Raw genomic sequence first — 17,320 nt, 5'->3', positions numbered from 1 at the left:
TCCAGCTTTATCCCATTAGCATTGATAGGCCAGTTCCATCTTTTCACCAAACAACCCAGCTCGTAACCAGACCATGGATGTAGATCAGCGAGCATTACCCGTACGGGGATCAATTGGTTCAAGTGGACACAGAGCAGCAGCTACCACCCGTCCTTCTTCCACCAATAGATTATAGGTAGAAGCAGCATTCCGCTACACAAATACCGACGGTCAGGACGACATCTCCAAGCAAATCCAAGCACATACCGAGTCCATCACATCCAACTGAATGCCGAGACTACTGATATAGTCACGTATTCTCGTGGGTACAGGCCACACCCGCTGTCCTGTTCCGAATAGCAGAATTTCTGAGCAATCTTAGCCCACTCTAATTCGCAAACGTCCTTGTACCATACCTGGCCGTGGAACGAGTAAATCAAACACCGCAAAACGATCTGACTCCCACCCTTCCCAAGCCTTTTCCAAAGCTCCTCTTGTACCTGGCGGAAGCTGCTTTGGCGGATCGACGTCCCACAACAATGCCTTCCCAGAGTGCAGTATTGTCCCACCACGGATCACCAAATCGTCCGACAAGATCAAGCCTCTTGGAGTAAGCTTTTTGACGGTAAGCCTTGGTGAACTGGAATCTTGCTCTGGAGCGATGATGTTTTGCAGATGCCGTCTAAAAGACAAGACGGCGGTGTATTGTGGATAGCTGACGGCAGTTGGCCGAGTGAGAGGACGAATAGTGTGAGCGTGCTTGAGTATAAATGCCATATTGCTCGAGAAATATAAAACCATATAAAGCGACAGATCAACCAAAGAATAAAAGCTTCAAAAACCAGTTGGCTACCAACGGAAGTATTTAGCTCGGGAATATTTCCCTCCTCTACCTACCTATACTCTCACAAATCAGGCGCGCTGGTTGAATAAACGTATTACCAAATGAATGCAAGTAGATAATGGCTGTAATACACTCTTGGATGCATGTATGCCTTATTGTTTCGTAGTATCCGCATTTGATGTGAAATGCGGATAGAAATGACTCATTATTGTGTTCTTCCTATTGTCTAATTCTCAGCGAAAGGTATCTGTCTCCGCCTCCACCTCCACCCGTGCGATTCTGGTATAATAACGCAAATCGACAATCTTTTCATCTCTTCATTCACATCTATACCATCTTTTATAATGTCGTCTCGGATTCAGCAACAAAAGACACTGCAGAAACGTCCTCTCTACCCACCATCACCTCCTCCAGGTATCATGCAGAAGCTATGGAGTTGGAAGTGAGTTTCCACATGAATCGGATATGGCTCTACAGCTGATCATCTTACTGGTAGGGTCAAGTTTGATTGCACTATGGCTTTCTCAGTAATGAGTCCTGGTGAAAGACTGATCATTGGTATGTGGTGGCATGCCGTCAGCCCACGTTGGGTCCTGTCAGGTTGAATGAAAATATTGACGGGTGTGTCGCAGGGACAATCTACATGGTCATTCTGGGATCTTTCTGCCTATACCTGTTCCGATACCTTCCTTACCAACTCTCCTATGCCTCTCGAAGACTCTCCTACTATGTTTATGGGAAAGAGACTGGCCAGTTTATCGTTGACATGGGCAAAGAACTCGGTGGCGCTTCCAGGATCGATAAAGGTCAAGGTTTTCGCCTTTGAACCCTATGAGGGCTTGGATTCTACCCCAAGGCAGCAAGGTTATCGCGATCCGTTGGATGATACACTGAGCGTTCAAAAGGGATAAACAAGAGTCGCTTGTTTCCGTGATAGTCATATCATGACGCTACTATCTCCCATTATGTTTTAACCAGGCTTTTTGCCTGTTATATGCAGGCTGTTTGTAACTCATGCTGCTGGGAGCTACCGTTTGCATTTATCTTGAAATTTGTTTGACAAATTTTTTTGGTTGGATAAGAATGATAGCGTTAGCTGTGGAGTATAATATTACGTAATTTGAAACCAGTCTGAAACAGAGCTGTTTCTTTATTTATTTAATTTCATTTTCTCTTTTGCTGTTTCTTTTATCTTTTGATCATATCCGCTTTTGTGCAGTGCATGAAAGCGTAGTATACATCTTGCAACAGGTTGGCCGGGTGCTTCTGTCTTCTTGCTACCAGACTCAGCATAATCTTCAAGCGGCCTTGGCTTTGCCGCCACACGGAGTTCTCCCTCAGCAAGAATTGGAACCGTTCACAAGAACACGATGCTCAACAGCGCACTTCAATAAACCAACACACTTCGTGTCAGTTAATCCTCGACATGACGTTCACTCTCTTGCCCTACGTTGTCTTGGCTGGAATCGTCGCAGCTTCAACAGCTCAGACCGAGTTTGCCCACTATGTGGCCCAAAATCTACGCTTTGATAAGCCGTACTTGACCTTTTACCTAACCCATTCGACTTTTATGATCATATTTCCGCTCCATTTGATCATTCTCTACTTCACCTCGCCAGTTCCCTTGTCGGCATACTTTACATCTATACGCTCTGTCCTGACAAAGCAGTTGGAATTGACTAGTTCTATACCAACCACATCATCTGCCTACATTGCGACATGGGCAGCCATCTTCAATCGATGGTGTTGGAAAGTGACGATGCTTACAATACTCGTGAGTGTGCCAGCTCTGGCATGGTTTGTGGCGATGCAGTATTCTACGCCAGTCGACATTACTAGTATATATGCTACAAGCAGCTTTGCAGCGTATGGGTTCAGTCTACTCTTGCTGAGAGAACCCCTCAGCAAACTCAAAGTTGTTAGCATCATCTTGGCTTTCGTCGGAGTGCTTATTATCAGCTCGGATGGTATAGATGGCGCGGAAGAGCATGCCGGGCGGAGAGCATTAGGAGATTGCATCATGCTTTTCGGTGCGTATCATGCGCTCAAAAGGCATTCATGTGGCTAAACATCCGCTAGGTGCAATTTTGCTGGGCCTTTATGAAGTTGTCTACAAGCTTGCCCTTCCCGAAGGGCATGGTGGGATACCCATCAGTCCTGATGAAGATTACGAACCTCTTCCTATTTCCCACACTCCTTTATCATCTCCCTCAGGCAATGCTATACATTATCGGCAACATGTGCATCATCAACGCTCGAATTCGACATTGGATATACAATTAGAAACGTCGTCTTCAATCAGTCCTGATAGTACGCTTCGTCGATACGCCTCGACTGTGCAGGCTACCATTCCCAAACACGAAGAGTATCATGCACACGAGCATACCCATGGTCATCCGGTCCCTCTTCCTCCGGCGCTTCATGCTAATTTTTTGACCAGCTGTATTGGCCTAGCAACATTCCTTTTCTTGTGGCCGCCAATTTTATGGCTACATTGGATGGGGTATGAGATTTTTCAATGGCCTGGAGGTTTAGGAGACGATGCTACGAAGATATGGCTGGGACTGGGTGTAGTTACATGGGGAGGTTCAATATATGTGGGTGTACATTCGGAATAGATGCTACGTAAAAACGCTCATTCACCTTTGTAGAATGCTGGACTGATGGTTCTCATCGGCATTTGGGGCCCAACGCCCTCTTCTGTGGTCAACCTTTTGGCTATCGGACTTGTAGCCCTGATTGATGCTATATGGGTGGGTGTTATGCCTGATCTACAAACATTTATAGGAGTCGGAATGATCTGTGCTGGCTTTGTGGGGGTATTGTGGGAAGGAGATTTATAGAATATCGTGTGAACATCTCTAGACAGCCTAATCTATACAATTATATCTTTATTAATCTCATGCTACTTTTGTATATGTTGGCAGACGAGGTATCAACGGTATAACCGTGAATCTCAAGCAAAAGTGTACTTGAGGCCAACATAGCATATCCTTGTTTTCTTGTTTCACCGAAATTAATATTTCTATTAAGAATTTGTTTCTGCTATTCGTATTATCACAATGTTTGTTATTTTGTCTTATTTAAGCTTAGCATCAAATTAATAAATAACCCCATGTAGGCTTGAGTGCCTCACTGTAATTACAAGTTTTATTACTTAAGGTTCTCGTAGAAACGCTTAAGGTCGAATACCGCAAAACTAGCACTGGTGGTGCATATGAAAATGAAGTATCTAAAGAAAAGATAGATTACAATATTCCTCTTTATATATCCTCTGCTACTGCTCAGGGAACGCTTGTGTTCCGAGTTGAATAATATAATGGACAGAGCCAGACCTGCAACAAGCTACACAAGACAGCGGAGGTCGCCGCAGCGCCTCCATAAGCGTGATATAGGGTGATGCACTTACACCCCAGAACCCCATCGTGCGTTCCAACAAATCTGTTTCCATCTTTTTATTTCAACATTTATTTCTTTTATTAAGCTTAAAAACAGAGCAAAGAGGTTTGCGGGATGTCTATAGCTGACACCGATGAGGTGAATGATCACCTTGAACACCTAGAACTGCCACAGCTCACCCCTCTGCCTTTTGAAGAGTACCCCAGGCTGATAGAGGAGCGTTCGCCCGACAAGGGCTATTATATCGCATTGGGGATGGTAATGTCGGTATGGATGATTACTCCATTGTCATGGTAAGTGCCATGTAATCAATGTGGATGAAGAGAGGGCTAACAGCAGTGTATACAGCGCATATCTAGTATGGTATACACTCTTGTCGCCTTTTCCACATAGTCTAACAGCGACAATCTTTGCTGCTTATGCTCTTACCGAGGCGCTCTTTGCAGTGTACATGTCTTTTCTCAGCAATTTTGTTCAGAAACCTTCACCGCCGTCCAACCTTACTGACGAAGTTCGAACGAGACTCATCCAGCGAGTATTTCACTCTGGTCTACGGTATTCTCGTCCTCTTAAAGGGATTCGTGCGCACGATTCTGATACAGATCAAGAGAGAGATGCAATCATTGAACAGGCAGAGGCGGACTACCAACAAGGCTTGATCAGCGTAGCAGAGCTTTACCATATACAGGATAGAGAGTATGAAGAAACTATTGGTATGCAGGAGCGTAGAAGAGTCGGTAAAATGACCCAGGCCGAAATTGGAGTCATCAATGCTTTCGTGGAGGAGGAGGAAGGAGATCGAGAAAAGATGCTACGGAAACAGATTGAGGAAGACGTTGAACCTCCTGAAGAAGAATGGGGCTATGAAGGAATCATCAAAGATGGAGAGATTTTCAAACTTCATCCGTGGGATCGACGTGCAATAGAATTTCGTGAGAGGCTACGCACATGGTTCAATCATGCACCATGGGAAAAGATTAAAAAGACAAATATGCGAATATGGCTGGGGTGGTCTTGTTACGGCCTCCCTCTGGAAGAAGTGCAAAAGAAGCCGGAATGTGTGGCGTTTCTCGATATGGCCATCAAGCTGTTAGAAGCTAGAACAGGGACAGACTTTGAAGAGGGTTACTCTAGAGATGTAGAGATTATGAGGTTGACTTTGGATCCTGTGAATGTGGGTGTTTGTCCGCCACTCAGATGTCCATATCCTGATATGTGACGTTTAGGCAAGAGGTAGACCGTTGATCCTGTATGCGGTTACTAATATCGTCAACATTTGGCTGCGAGAGATAGTCTATCCATTTCAAGGGATGGCCCTGGTAAGCTACCTTTTTAGTTATTGGGCCGTATTGATATGTATTTGTTAGTATAGAGAAGGAGACATTGAGTAAGCTCAATTTTATATAAGACATTGTGAAATTTACTCAATGAGGCAATAGGTACCTCATCCGTATACCTAAAGGCTGGACACCGAAAAAGGGACGTAAAGTGCCAAATGCAATGCCAGTGGTTTACCTGCATGGGTTGGGATTTGGTCTGGTGAGTACCCCTTCATCTTTTTGTGACATGGCCTCTAATACAAATATAGCTCCAATCCCATCTGTTGATTAAACACCTTCTTGCCTCTTTACCTACTCATCCTATCCTAATTCCTCTCTCTCCGCATACCTCTCAAGCCCTTTTTAGCCATCGTCATCTCCAGCCATGGACTAAACAAGAGCTAGTAACTTTTATGAAGAACGTTTGTAGACACTGGGGGTTTTGGGACGGATCAGACAATGAGCCAGCTTTGGAGGGTGATGAAGGAGATGAAAGAGCAGCAAAGATTGGTGGAGTATCAATGATGAGCCACTCCAATGGGAGTGTCGGTCATTCTTGGCGTCAGTTAACGTTTTTGCAGTGCCTCAAGCTCAAATACTAACTCCCTTGGGATTTAGTTCTCAAAGACTGCTCTAGTTTGATAAGACGAAACACATTTGTAGATCCAGTAGTGTTTTGTATTTGGGAAGGTGATGTTTGTCATTCATTCTGTTATAGAAAGCCTGCTACGGTGCGTCTCACGCTATTGGTCTCCAACTAAACTTATATTAAATTTAGGCTTTGGAATTACTGTTGTATTACTTTATCGCCTCAGAAATAGGCATTGCTAACTATATTCAACGAGTAATCCTCCTTCAATCCAACGTACGAAGCCTGATACTGATACGGTTATAATAGCATTTTGATTGGGCTGAGAATACCTTATTCATCGACGAGATACCCAATGCCACCGATTCTTCAAAGACAGCTTTCTTTTTAGGAGGACATGACATTATCATTGATGCAGCTGTAAGCATTGCTGGTCACATTTTATAAACTCAGATAGCTAAGAGCATGCCTTAAAGAGAGTGAGAAAGTACCTCGAGCGCAGTAAGTCACCAAGAAGTCTCTGACAGTGTTTGACTAACCCAACCTTTGTAAGACGGAGTCACTACGGCACTTCATTGGGATGAAAAGGCAGGCCATGGAGATGGCTTATCGGGTGACTCAAGAGATCGCGTAGTTATGTTTTCAGGGACAGGCTCCACACGAGGATGGGAGAAGTGGTTAAATAGTGGTAGGAGAAGACATTCTTTGGGTATGGATGATTTTGTGACTAGGGAAGGGAGAAGAAAAGACGAATAGTATCAATGTACACCTTGTATTATCTTTACTAAATGTACTCCGCTAGATAATTTGTTACTACGTTCTGATGACGATATTCTACATAGACTTAATATGAGTACCTTATGCGACTGCGATAATACCATGGTACAAAGAAGCGGAAAGACAATCAGTTGAAGGTGTTGAAGATCTTGTCGCCCTAAAAATCCAATTAATAAAGCTGCCTTCTTGGTTTGAAAAGATTAAACGCTCACAGCGTCTCCAAGACCAGGCGAGATATAACCCTTATCGGTAAGCTCATCGTCAACAGCGGCAATAAACAGCTACGCTTGCAATTAGGTCGTTTGATACACGCAAAAGTAAAAGTCTAGTCTTTTCTCACCTCGACATCAGGAAATTCGTCTTGAACATTTTGAACGCCTGCTTTAGAGCCCAGCACGGAGACCATCTTGATCTGGGACTGTTTCAGGCCCCATTCAGTCAACATGTTGATGGCAGCTATCGCAGTGCCGCCTGTTGCAATTAGTGCTACAAACCAGTCTCACTAAGCATGGTCGATCTTTGGGCAAGGTTTGCTTACACAGACTTACGATCAAGGACAAATACAAGGTCAGCAGTCACCTGGTTGGGTAACTTGGAGTAATATCTGAATAACTGTCAGCCTTGTCACATCACAACATGTTTTATTTCTCGGTACGTACTCGATTGCCTGAAGTGTAACTTTATCTCGAAAGAGACCAAGATGAAGGACGGTAGCATCCGGGAAGCTCTCAAGGGCAGCTATAATAGACCGTTATTATACAGGTTTAATCTCGTATAAATTCCCAGCTTGTGATACTCACCGTCGGTCATTCCAAACCCAGCTCTAAGAATAGGAGACAGTCCAATACGAAGCGGAATAGTCTGACCAGTAAAGGAAGCAATGGAAGAACGAAGCTGAACCACAATGAGCATAGTTCCGCCTTGGTAATCACTTTGTAGTTTTAAAAGACTCACATTGGGCACGTCCGCCAGAGGGAGCTTGCTGGAAGCCTCGTAGATCAACATGGACCTACCATACCACCCCATGAGTTTAACTCCTCAGTGTAGAGGCTAAGGGCTACCCACGAAATAGCCTTGATGCCTTCTCGAAAGTCTTTTGGAGGAAGGTCATGAAGCCTCAACTGGGTAAGTTTTGACAGAATAAGAGGGTGGTTGGAGGTATGTACCCGGGACATGGTTGTCTGGATATGGTAAGCAAACAGAGATCTTGAATACACCAGTCGGCTAAAAGTCAAAGGAAAAGGGAGAAACTGAAAGACAATAGCGTTGGACTATGACTATATATCCTATTAGTCTCAGAGTGGATGGAATGTAAGGTATAATGCGATGTCATCGGCTCACCTTTGCGTATCTTGACTCGACCCAATAAAAGGAGCCAAGAAGTGTGGCTTGTCTTCTATCCAGTCGCGGAACACAAACAGACAACTCACCAGAAAAAGAGGTAATAGTATCAGATAAGATATGAAAAGTCAATCAAAACTGTAAAATGTCTCGTTATTTCTGTTCGGCAAGTCCTTATCTAAACAAAGATATCCTGAGAGCCGAATATTGTCAGAGATAACCGAAGTATTACGTAACAAACACGACGCGTCAAATCTATAAAAATGATTTTTATTTTTATTTTGTTAATATTCAAACAGAGATAAGATAAGAGATGGTGGACAGTGGTGATGCTTCGTTCACAGAACAGTTTGGACGACAGTATGCGCCAAAAGCCAAGACAAGACAAGCAGCACGGCAAGAGAAGGCTTCTCATCTTGTTCAACTCTCTACGTCTCCGTCATCTTTCGAGTCCAAGTCTCGTTGCTCTGGCTCGCTTGGCCCCAGCTATTCACATTCATCTGTAAATGAAAAGGAGGATGGTGCTGCATGCGGAAGCAAGAGCACGATTGATGGTGTTTCGCTAGCAGACGATGATGCTTTGAAATGGTATCGAAGATATCCAGGAAGAGGGAGAACGTACAATCAGAGAAGCAAAAATCATCCTTATAAGCTCCAGGCCATCACACATGTAGGTGACTGAGAAGGAGACATATAAAGACTGCATTTGCTTAAGGCTAACTCTGTTGGGCGTTAGCGAGGAGATATCTACAGACAAGACACAGAACGATATGATGATGTCAAATTTTGGCCTTTTGTAGGAGCTCTCAAGCCATGGAAGCTACCGGATGGAGCGGAGAACTGGGATTGGGATGAATTTGAGGGTACAGTTGCCCTTTGTGGGCTGAACAAGGTACTTTTGCTTTTTAATTCCTTGTTTGTGCTGATATCTATAAAAATAGCTTGTCATTGGACGATGCACGGAGGAGAAACCATGGGTGACTCTGCAAGAAATATATGTCACCTCGAAAGGTCCAAACCTACCAGAGGTTATTTCCTGTCGGTTTGGCGAGGACGTTGGCTCATGTTTTGCAGGAGATTCTATATACACTTGCATGGACCTATCACCCATTTACGTGCCATCCATTAATTATCTCAGCCGGCTTTCGAGGCTTAATCTATGTTGTAGATGTGATATCCAATGTCTGTACAAGGATACTTAAAGGCCACGGAGATGTAAGATCATCTTTAAAAAGATTCGACTGATGACAAATATAGGATGTCTTATGCGTAGATATTGCTCCAAATAACCCTCACATCATAGCTTCCAGTTCTTCAGACAGGACTACGCGCATATGGAATATCCTTGGCTCTACATTACCCCCTCCGTTGCCTGGAGAAAAGTCTAATGAGAATTATCCCATGGGCGAAGCAGATGAAGGAGATGTATTAGTGGCAATCCTTGCAGGTGAAGGAAAAGGAGGGCATCAATCGTTGGTCGTATCTTGTGTGCGTTGCCTCAGGAATGTCCATAAAATATCTGCTTACCTTTGTCTAGTCTTTCCATCCAACCAAAAGAGCAATAGCTACATGCGGCATGGATTATAAAGTCAAAATTTGGCCTCTTCCGCCATTTCCAGAGCCATCGCCCATACCTCTACCTGTCTCTCCACAGTATCGCGCAAAAATCATTTATTTCCCCTTGTTTTCTAGCAGTCGATTACATTTTGGATATCTCGATTGGGTTGATTGGTGTGTTGTTTGCTATACTTGTCATGATGATAGTTACTTTCAATTGACTCATCCACCAGGATTACTGACGATGTATTATTACTGAGAGGTGAAAAGGTCATCTTAACATGGCAGTGGCTCGGATATCAGCGATACTTTCGTGATGGTGAATTTGCTCCGCTCAGCATGGATCCTCAATACGGCGACTACACTGATTCCGGTAAGCAAGTCTATCTTGTTTGTGAACCACCTATATTAGTATCTTGATGCTTTTCAACCTAGGGTCGTTCATGGTCATATCTCGCTACGCTACTTTTGCTGAAGTTTGGTACCGCAAACTATCTCTTCACCGAGCATTCTATCCAACCACAGCTGATACTAAGCGTCTCTCGTTCAATGGAACCGATATGGTCACCGATCCTTTATTCGCGTGTGCGTGGCAGCAAGACCTAAGATATCAGAGCCATAGACCTGCTCCTGAAATCAGGCTGTACAATCCACTCTTAGAGAGAAATGAAAGTGCGCCCAAACCAATCAAAACTCTTCGGCCTATTATATCAGAGACGTATAATCGAAGCTTGGACAGCGATAGTGACAGCGAGTTATCTTGGGCTGTGATGGATTCCGAAGAAATTACAGTTCAACCAACGGTACCTTTCAACCACTTTCTCAAACCATGGATTTTACAGGCCAACAAGAACAAATCACAGAAAGCTAACCAGTGGTCAGGATATGCATATCCTACTGGGATTTGTAATGTAGCCATCAGTCCAAGGGGTGCCAAGTGGATTATTGGTGTTGGCCGAGGAATGTCTGTCTACGTATGGAAATCATCCCCTTAGAGCTAACAAATACTGTACGTGGATATGTAGGTAATGTTACAATTTCATAGGGATGACATTGACAGAGATACAGTATCTGTTGTCTTTTTAAAAGAGTGTGTAATCTAATCAAAGAGCGTGTTTTTTTTTCTACCCTACCATAGGTAAGTCTACTTCATTTGCTTGTTGGCTCTTCACACCATGAGCCACCTCTTCTTCACTCCCATCGGATCTTCAAGCTCCTTTCTGTGTGTCATGGTATTGACATCATGCTCACCAGTCACGCCAGGAATCGTAGGTACAGGAGAGGCGGGGTTACTTCCTGCTGGACTAGTCGACCCACTCCTGGGGCTGTTTGGACCCATCACAAAAGGTGTAGGCGGTCGTCGTTTGTTAGGAGATCCATGAGGCGCAAGGACGTCCTCAAGCGCCGAGAGGGAAAAACTAACCGATTTGCGTTTGTGAGAACCAAATTTACTTCGAAGGCTGCTAAAAGACGTTCGACGACGGCCAGACGCTGCAGTCTCTGAAGGCGTCAGGATGATGCTAGGTACGCCGAAACCTGGTACATTCAGGTGAGGACTAGTTGCGTCACCGGGAGTAATGGGTGTTAACGGCGAAAAAGGTGTAACAGGGGGTGAAGTCACTGCATCATCAGGCGGAGTGATGTTGAGCTGTGGCGTACGAGAAATTGACGGAATCAGGAGAAGGGTCAAGATAAGAAAGAGGATATCAATGCTACTTGACCAGAGATCCATTATGATGTTGTAGGCCGGCTACAAAGATGTGCTTGTAGGATGTCGCTTGGACTAAATTTTTGACCTTGATTTATCTTGTCACTTTGTTCGTATTCGAATGGGCAAAATGAGGATGAGAATGTGACGCCTTGACTGATCTTATGTTTCCACAGATTATAGGTTAGTTTACCGTGCCCTAATGTGAGAGCAAAGGATACAGAATATTATGAAAGGATAAGCAGTTACGCCAGTAGGAGTTATGGAGGAGCAAAACTCTCAAAGGATTATGAGGTGCTACATGTCGGGAAGCATACACAGATGGATTTCCTTGATTTTTCTCTTTGCTGTAGGTTGCTGATGTTCAATCTTTTGATCAGATTTGAATGAAACAGTGACAGGTTTGCCTGCGGATATGTTGACGAGTTGGTTATTCAATGAGCTCTATCATACGAGCTTCATCCCTTCTCAAGACCTAACGTTTAGCTCAAAGACAAAAGTAGTCCTTTTTGCAATTATTTAAAACCATTACGATATGATTTCTACTCTGAATATACGATAAAAGCATACTATCTTATCTTGATACCTCCACTTGAATCAGTAGAGAGGTAAGGTGTATTGGTAACTCAGCGGCAAAGAACTTGGCAAAATTTGTCTATACATAACTGAAACAACTTCACCATTAACATTAGAATTTTTTCGTTGTAAAAGTACTCGTCATGAGATAAATTGACTTACACTCTATCGTACCGTCTCGTTCTAATGACTACGTTTTCTTTAGTTTGGCCATTGGTTATCTGCGGTATTCAATGCTATCAACTTATACATAAGCCATCGCAATAAGTCCTGATATGCTATGACACCAAGTTTGCATACCTTTGGTAACTGTGATCTTTCTGTTCGTTCAGACATCATTTCTGTCATCCTGCTGATGGCTTCCTGCTTAATATTATCCCATATTATGTGCAGCCACAGAGATGGCTGCAGATGAATAATTTCTTCTTGAGATACTAGAGCTTCCATTAAGAGCATGAGAGATAGCCATGACGGTGTAACAGATTAAGGGTAGATGTCTCAATCTTAAAATGCCGCAGATTCTCTGCAACTCGCTGCAGGTCCATTCGTTGTGTCAGGATGCGTTGTCTTCCACAACATGAGCTCCATGGCTTTCCTTGGTCAGCGCTCCAATCTTGTTTGGTATCTCGTCTCTAGTTGCAGCAGAATTTTTTACTGCGTACAACATGGCTCTTCTCTAGCCTTCGCTGCCGAGTCGAGGAGGTCTAAAAACATTTTAGAGGCTGCGATGATATGGTCGTTTCTTGCCACGACTAACCAGTCCAAGAGCTGTCAAGAAGGCCCATCAAATTCTTTGACAACATTACGCACAACGTAACCTTTGTTGAGCAGTTTGTACAGCATATATATGATTTATCGAGCAGCAAAGTTTGTAAACCAGCGTCTTATCAGCGAAATTTCAATGCGAATAATATAATAAATGTATAAAAGATTACAATATTGTAAATAAGAAAATCAAAATTCACTAGAACAACAAACATCAATTTATCTCCGTGTTACCTACGGAATCAAATCATGTCAATATGTATTCCAAAGTGTTTAGGCTAAATAGGTTATTAGGAAAATTTTCTAATCAAAACTGATTTTGATTGGAAAGGTTTGTAATATCTTCTAGCCTAAAATGTAATCACTAAATCAAATCAGGGACGCGGAAATAATTTATGTTTCTTCGCCATCTTTACATTTTAAGCGCCACAATTACTTTTACTTTTACATCTATAATTACTTTTACAACATATTCGTAATGGAAAGCGAGCGCAACTATTACGAATAGGCTCAACCAACAGCTCCTTCTCATCCAGTCAGCTCGCTTTCAAACCTACCTTTCATCTGCTTGCCTCTACTAATTTCAGCGGGAATATTCTATAAGATCTAGACACCATGGTCAAGTCAAATCAGTCACTTCAAATCCGTCTTACAGAGCCCGTCATATTTCTTAAAGGCCCATCTACCGGGTTGGACTTTCGTGGCAGACCGCAGGCAGTAAGAGAAGATGGTCAACCGGCAATGGTCAGGGGTCTCTTGACCCTTCGCCTAAACAAACCTACTCGGATAAGGGATATATCTATCAAATTGGAAGGAAAGGCTAGGACAGAATGGCCAGAAGGTGAGATGTTTCCCATATGGTACCATGAACGATACTTACTGGCAACAGGCATCGGAGCCAAGCGAATGGAAACGTCAGAAGAGCATATTATTCTGCGAGAAGAAACAAACTATTTCAATGCATATCAACACGAAGACTCTCGGCCTCACACAAACAGTCGTGCTCTGTCTCTTGGCCCAGGCGTCAAGTTTGGCCCAGAAGATGAGCAGATTGACGACGACTTGAACCTTGCTGGAGTTGCACCAGAAGAAAGGGACGACTGGATCATGATTCATAGAAGATTAGAACAACGAGGCCGAAATATGGCTCGCAGTTCAAGCGCTATATCTGAGCTTTACCATTCGCGCTCTTGGCATCGAGATGGCCCCTCACGTCAATCTAGTTTCGGTGACTCTGCCCCTAGCAGCTTAATTGACATTGCAAGTTTGAACATTGAAAATCGAGGACCTTCTCCTGCCTACACACCGACGGCTTCGCCACCAGGCACCCCATTAATCATTCCAGGACAGGTGCCTAAACCATCTTCTCTCCGGCATGCTGCTTCTTCCCATATTTTAGCTTCACGAGGACCTACATTATCTACTATAATTTCGCCAAGTCCATTGCAAAACAATTCTGAACGAGACGACAAAACAGAGGCGAATCACAGGAGATCAGCGCACCAAATGAGGACTGCTTTGGTATTGGACGCTGCCAGAGAGGAAGCTGAGCTCGGATCAAAAGATACTGGGCGTTTGCCTCAGTCCATCTTGACAAATGTTGAAAGCAGTTCATGTTGTCATAGCGGAGTGAGACTCTCTGAGTCTGGTAACAATGGTGATGAATCAAGACAGCGTCAACAAGAAGAAAACAGCAATGAGAAGGAAGATGGAACAACCCGTGCCGCTTTAGTGTCAGAGCCTCTTTCTTTCGTGCCTCCACCATCTTCAGAGAGCAATAACCACAATACAGGCAATCAGCAATCTGCCATTAATAGTGGCCGAAACGTTTCCGCCCGAAATTCGATGCATTCGGTTTCTTCCATCTCTCTGTTATCAGTGCAGGAAACCAGCAGCACAGGAGATAATCATCCAGTGAACGCCACTGTACAGGCTATTGCCTCAACCCAGACCCCTAACCCTTCTGTCCCCCCCTCGCCTCGAAATAGAAGATCTATGGAAAGCTTAGAAAACTCGCGACCAGGTACTCGGCCAACTAGCATCCGTTCTGCCAATACACGCCATTCATCTGATCAGAACATTCAGAATCTCGTCACTCGACCCTCGTTCGACAACTCGAGAATGGATTGCATGCGAAATGTACGTGAGGGAACTACCTCAGCAATCGTGAAAGATCATATTACGAGATTGGAAACCTCCACTCCGATATCCGAACCTTCTAGCCATAATCGTGGTTATCACAAAGTCAGCGGCACACCCCCAATCAACCCATCTCCAACTCATACACACCTTCCTTTGAGTACTAACAGTTTTCATGAGTCCAATGAAGACAGTCGAGGACAAAAGCATGGCAAGTTTAGCTTGGCAGCGACATTACGCAGCCTCAGTAAAGACGTGAAAGAGCGCGTGCAACATGGACGGCATCCATCTAAATCAAGGACTAGAATGGACAGCCATCCTCGAACAGATAGCGGGGATGCTGACTCGCTCGATATCGGAGGCTTGTTATTTTCAAATATGCCTATGAGTCGAGCTGGCAGCGGGAGCGAATCTTTCCCAATAGAAACCGATAGAGTGGGCCAAAACCATGGCAGTCGACGAACCTCCATGCGAAGCGAAGATCCTACAATTTCAAACCCTCACAGTAGAAGCAGAACTGACTCCGACAGACAAATTAGATCAAGGGAACGTGATACTAGTACAACAAGGGCGAGAAGTAGCGAGAGAAGTAGGAGTAGGGCTAGAGGAAGACACACTGGATTAAAGGTGCTGACGGACAAGCTGGGACTAGGCGAGCACCAAGAGCAAGGCGAGGATGTACACAATTGGAAGGAGTTTAGAAAAGGCAACTCTAGTTTAAGTGAAAATGCCTTCCTGGGCTGACTTTGGTTATAGGAACATACAATTACCCCATCTCGTTTCCCGTACCTGTCAACGCACCTCCTACCATTCATGCTGAATTTGGCTCCGTCTCATACCGTCTCAAGGCAACTGTCATTCGAGTAGGAGCTCTAACACCAAACTTGACAGAAGATATGGAGATTATTATGATTGCCACGCCTCAAGAAGATGATCTGGAGGAGACAGAGAACGTTATTGTTGAAAGACAGTGGGAAGAGCAGATGCGTTACCAAATCACACTTGGTGGAAAGGCTTTCCCTATAGCCGGAACAATGTGAGTGTTTTACATTGACAGGAGGATCAGTTATTAATTTAACCTTTTCTCAAGACCAATTAGCATAAGATTGATGCCTTTGTTAAAATGCAAAATACACCGTTTCACAATTGCTCTTGAAGGTAAGATCATTAACTGTTTGACCATGAACCCTTCTCATATCGTATTTAGAAAAGACCGACTATTATGCACAAGAACGCAAGGTAACTCGACACGAGACACCTAGACGCTACGTACTCCTCTTTGTCAGGCAGCCGGATCTCAAAGAGCGAAGTGATCCCCTTCTTCCTATTATATCGGACGACCCTCATGCTGCCGAGAATTCTCCTTTGGCTGAATTAGCACGCCAGGCAGCGATAAATGACCCGCCTTCTAATGCTTTTGGTCTTGAGAGAGACCCCAATGATGCCATATACGCAAGCTTAATGGAGCCTTCAGGACCTTGGCATCTCGAAAAAGATTTGAAGCTGCCAGATTGCTCATCCAAGATAAAATTCACAACCAAGCATAAGCAGACAAATATTACTGTAACCCATTGGTTGAAGGTTACGATTCGAGTAGAGAGAGGTGATGATGAGGCTTTAGATACAAAAGGAAGAAGAAAGCAGTTTGACATCATCATGTAAGTAAAAGTGGTACAGATACGTGACACATGTTGACATTCTGGCCCAAAGCGAGACTCCAATCAAGATATTAGACTGCCGAGTGAATCCACAGTGGAACTCTCTTCCAACGTATACAGCTACTCAACGCGCCTTGGCTTCTGTATCTGGTGTTTGCTCTGTCCATACAGGAAAATCTGCTGCGCCTATTGGAGCAGTCCGACCTATTGCATTACCGTCCAACGAGCCATCAACATTTTCATCATCTGGTCCTGCTGCTCCCCCCGACGGCAGTTCACACCAACATCACCACCACCACTTTCCGTCCCTTCGAGACTATAGGCGCAGTGACGATGAATTGGCCGCAAGGAAAGCTCCGGCGCCGGAGGGTGAAGACACCTTGTTGGTGCGGAACATTGTGTACGACAGGCTCATATCAGGTCAAGTCACCGAGACTGGGGAAGTGCCGCCTACATATGGAGAAGCTATTGCGGCAGCTGGGCACAGAAGAAGTATACCTCAAGTGAGAGCATTTGACAGTGCTTCCAGCTTAGAAAGTAGAGCAAATTCGGGCAGTGGTAGTAGGAGTCAGAGCAGGCTGAGAGATCAATAGGTTGTCTTTTGCTGTTGTGCGAATATTGCTTGTTTTTACTATAGATTAGATATTAGAATTTTGAAAACAGCTCAGC

General features: G+C 44.1%; 8 protein-coding genes across 8 annotated transcripts; 5 read left to right on the top strand and 3 right to left on the bottom strand.

Moving 5' to 3' along the window:
- Nucleotides 1-84: 84 nt before the first annotated feature.
- On the bottom strand, nucleotides 85-756 carry L203_102075 (uncharacterized protein; the record flags this gene model as incomplete). Its single annotated transcript, XM_066211504.1, has 3 exons — nucleotides 85-192; nucleotides 247-347; nucleotides 396-756. 3 exons carry the CDS (start codon nucleotides 754-756, stop codon nucleotides 85-87), a joined length of 570 nt encoding a protein of 189 aa, XP_066067601.1.
- Nucleotides 757-1,167: 411 nt separating this feature from the next.
- On the top strand, nucleotides 1,168-1,734 carry L203_102074 (uncharacterized protein; the record flags this gene model as incomplete). The annotated part of the gene is made up of 3 exons (XM_066211503.1): nucleotides 1,168-1,265; nucleotides 1,320-1,398; nucleotides 1,456-1,734. The coding sequence occupies 3 exons, from the start codon at nucleotides 1,168-1,170 to the stop codon at nucleotides 1,732-1,734; spliced, it is 456 nt and encodes a 151-aa protein (XP_066067600.1).
- Nucleotides 1,735-2,249: 515 nt separating this feature from the next.
- On the top strand, nucleotides 2,250-3,666 carry L203_102073 (uncharacterized protein; the record flags this gene model as incomplete). The annotated part of the gene is made up of 3 exons (XM_066211502.1): nucleotides 2,250-2,853; nucleotides 2,903-3,420; nucleotides 3,475-3,666. 3 exons carry the CDS (start codon nucleotides 2,250-2,252, stop codon nucleotides 3,664-3,666), a joined length of 1,314 nt encoding a protein of 437 aa, XP_066067599.1.
- A 670-nt stretch (nucleotides 3,667-4,336) lies between these two features.
- On the top strand, nucleotides 4,337-6,886 carry L203_102072 (uncharacterized protein; the record flags this gene model as incomplete). Its single annotated transcript, XM_066211501.1, has 11 exons — nucleotides 4,337-4,515; nucleotides 4,571-5,396; nucleotides 5,449-5,541; nucleotides 5,590-5,609; nucleotides 5,662-5,761; nucleotides 5,811-6,102; nucleotides 6,160-6,272; nucleotides 6,320-6,385; nucleotides 6,440-6,550; nucleotides 6,607-6,631; nucleotides 6,684-6,886. The coding sequence occupies 11 exons, from the start codon at nucleotides 4,337-4,339 to the stop codon at nucleotides 6,884-6,886; spliced, it is 2,028 nt and encodes a 675-aa protein (XP_066067598.1).
- Nucleotides 6,887-7,034: 148 nt separating this feature from the next.
- On the bottom strand, nucleotides 7,035-8,082 carry L203_102071 (uracil phosphoribosyltransferase; the record flags this gene model as incomplete). Its single annotated transcript, XM_066211500.1, has 8 exons — nucleotides 7,035-7,064; nucleotides 7,120-7,188; nucleotides 7,248-7,393; nucleotides 7,456-7,511; nucleotides 7,567-7,645; nucleotides 7,708-7,801; nucleotides 7,862-7,916; nucleotides 7,973-8,082. The coding sequence occupies 8 exons, from the start codon at nucleotides 8,080-8,082 to the stop codon at nucleotides 7,035-7,037; spliced, it is 639 nt and encodes a 212-aa protein (XP_066067597.1).
- A 479-nt stretch (nucleotides 8,083-8,561) lies between these two features.
- Nucleotides 8,562-10,800, top strand: L203_102070 (uncharacterized protein; the record flags this gene model as incomplete). Its single annotated transcript, XM_066211499.1, has 8 exons — nucleotides 8,562-8,918; nucleotides 8,985-9,140; nucleotides 9,190-9,276; nucleotides 9,323-9,463; nucleotides 9,506-9,736; nucleotides 9,786-9,979; nucleotides 10,039-10,178; nucleotides 10,241-10,800. 8 exons carry the CDS (start codon nucleotides 8,562-8,564, stop codon nucleotides 10,798-10,800), a joined length of 1,866 nt encoding a protein of 621 aa, XP_066067596.1.
- Nucleotides 10,801-10,973: 173 nt separating this feature from the next.
- Nucleotides 10,974-11,537, bottom strand: L203_102069 (uncharacterized protein; the record flags this gene model as incomplete). The annotated part of the gene is made up of 1 exon (XM_066211498.1): nucleotides 10,974-11,537. One exon carries the CDS (start codon nucleotides 11,535-11,537, stop codon nucleotides 10,974-10,976), a length of 564 nt encoding a protein of 187 aa, XP_066067595.1.
- Nucleotides 11,538-13,469: 1,932 nt separating this feature from the next.
- L203_102068 (uncharacterized protein) lies at nucleotides 13,470-17,244 on the top strand (the record flags this gene model as incomplete). The annotated part of the gene is made up of 6 exons (XM_066211497.1): nucleotides 13,470-13,695; nucleotides 13,744-15,699; nucleotides 15,750-16,029; nucleotides 16,084-16,151; nucleotides 16,201-16,651; nucleotides 16,704-17,244. 6 exons carry the CDS (start codon nucleotides 13,470-13,472, stop codon nucleotides 17,242-17,244), a joined length of 3,522 nt encoding a protein of 1,173 aa, XP_066067594.1.
- Between the last annotated feature and the right edge of the window lie 76 nt (nucleotides 17,245-17,320).

The sequence above is a fragment of the Cryptococcus depauperatus genome, chromosome 2 (assembly GCF_001720195.1).
Source record: "Cryptococcus depauperatus CBS 7841 chromosome 2, complete sequence".
NCBI lineage: Eukaryota > Fungi > Basidiomycota > Tremellomycetes > Tremellales > Cryptococcaceae > Cryptococcus > Cryptococcus depauperatus.
This window is presented reverse-complemented; position numbering and strand designations above follow the sequence as displayed.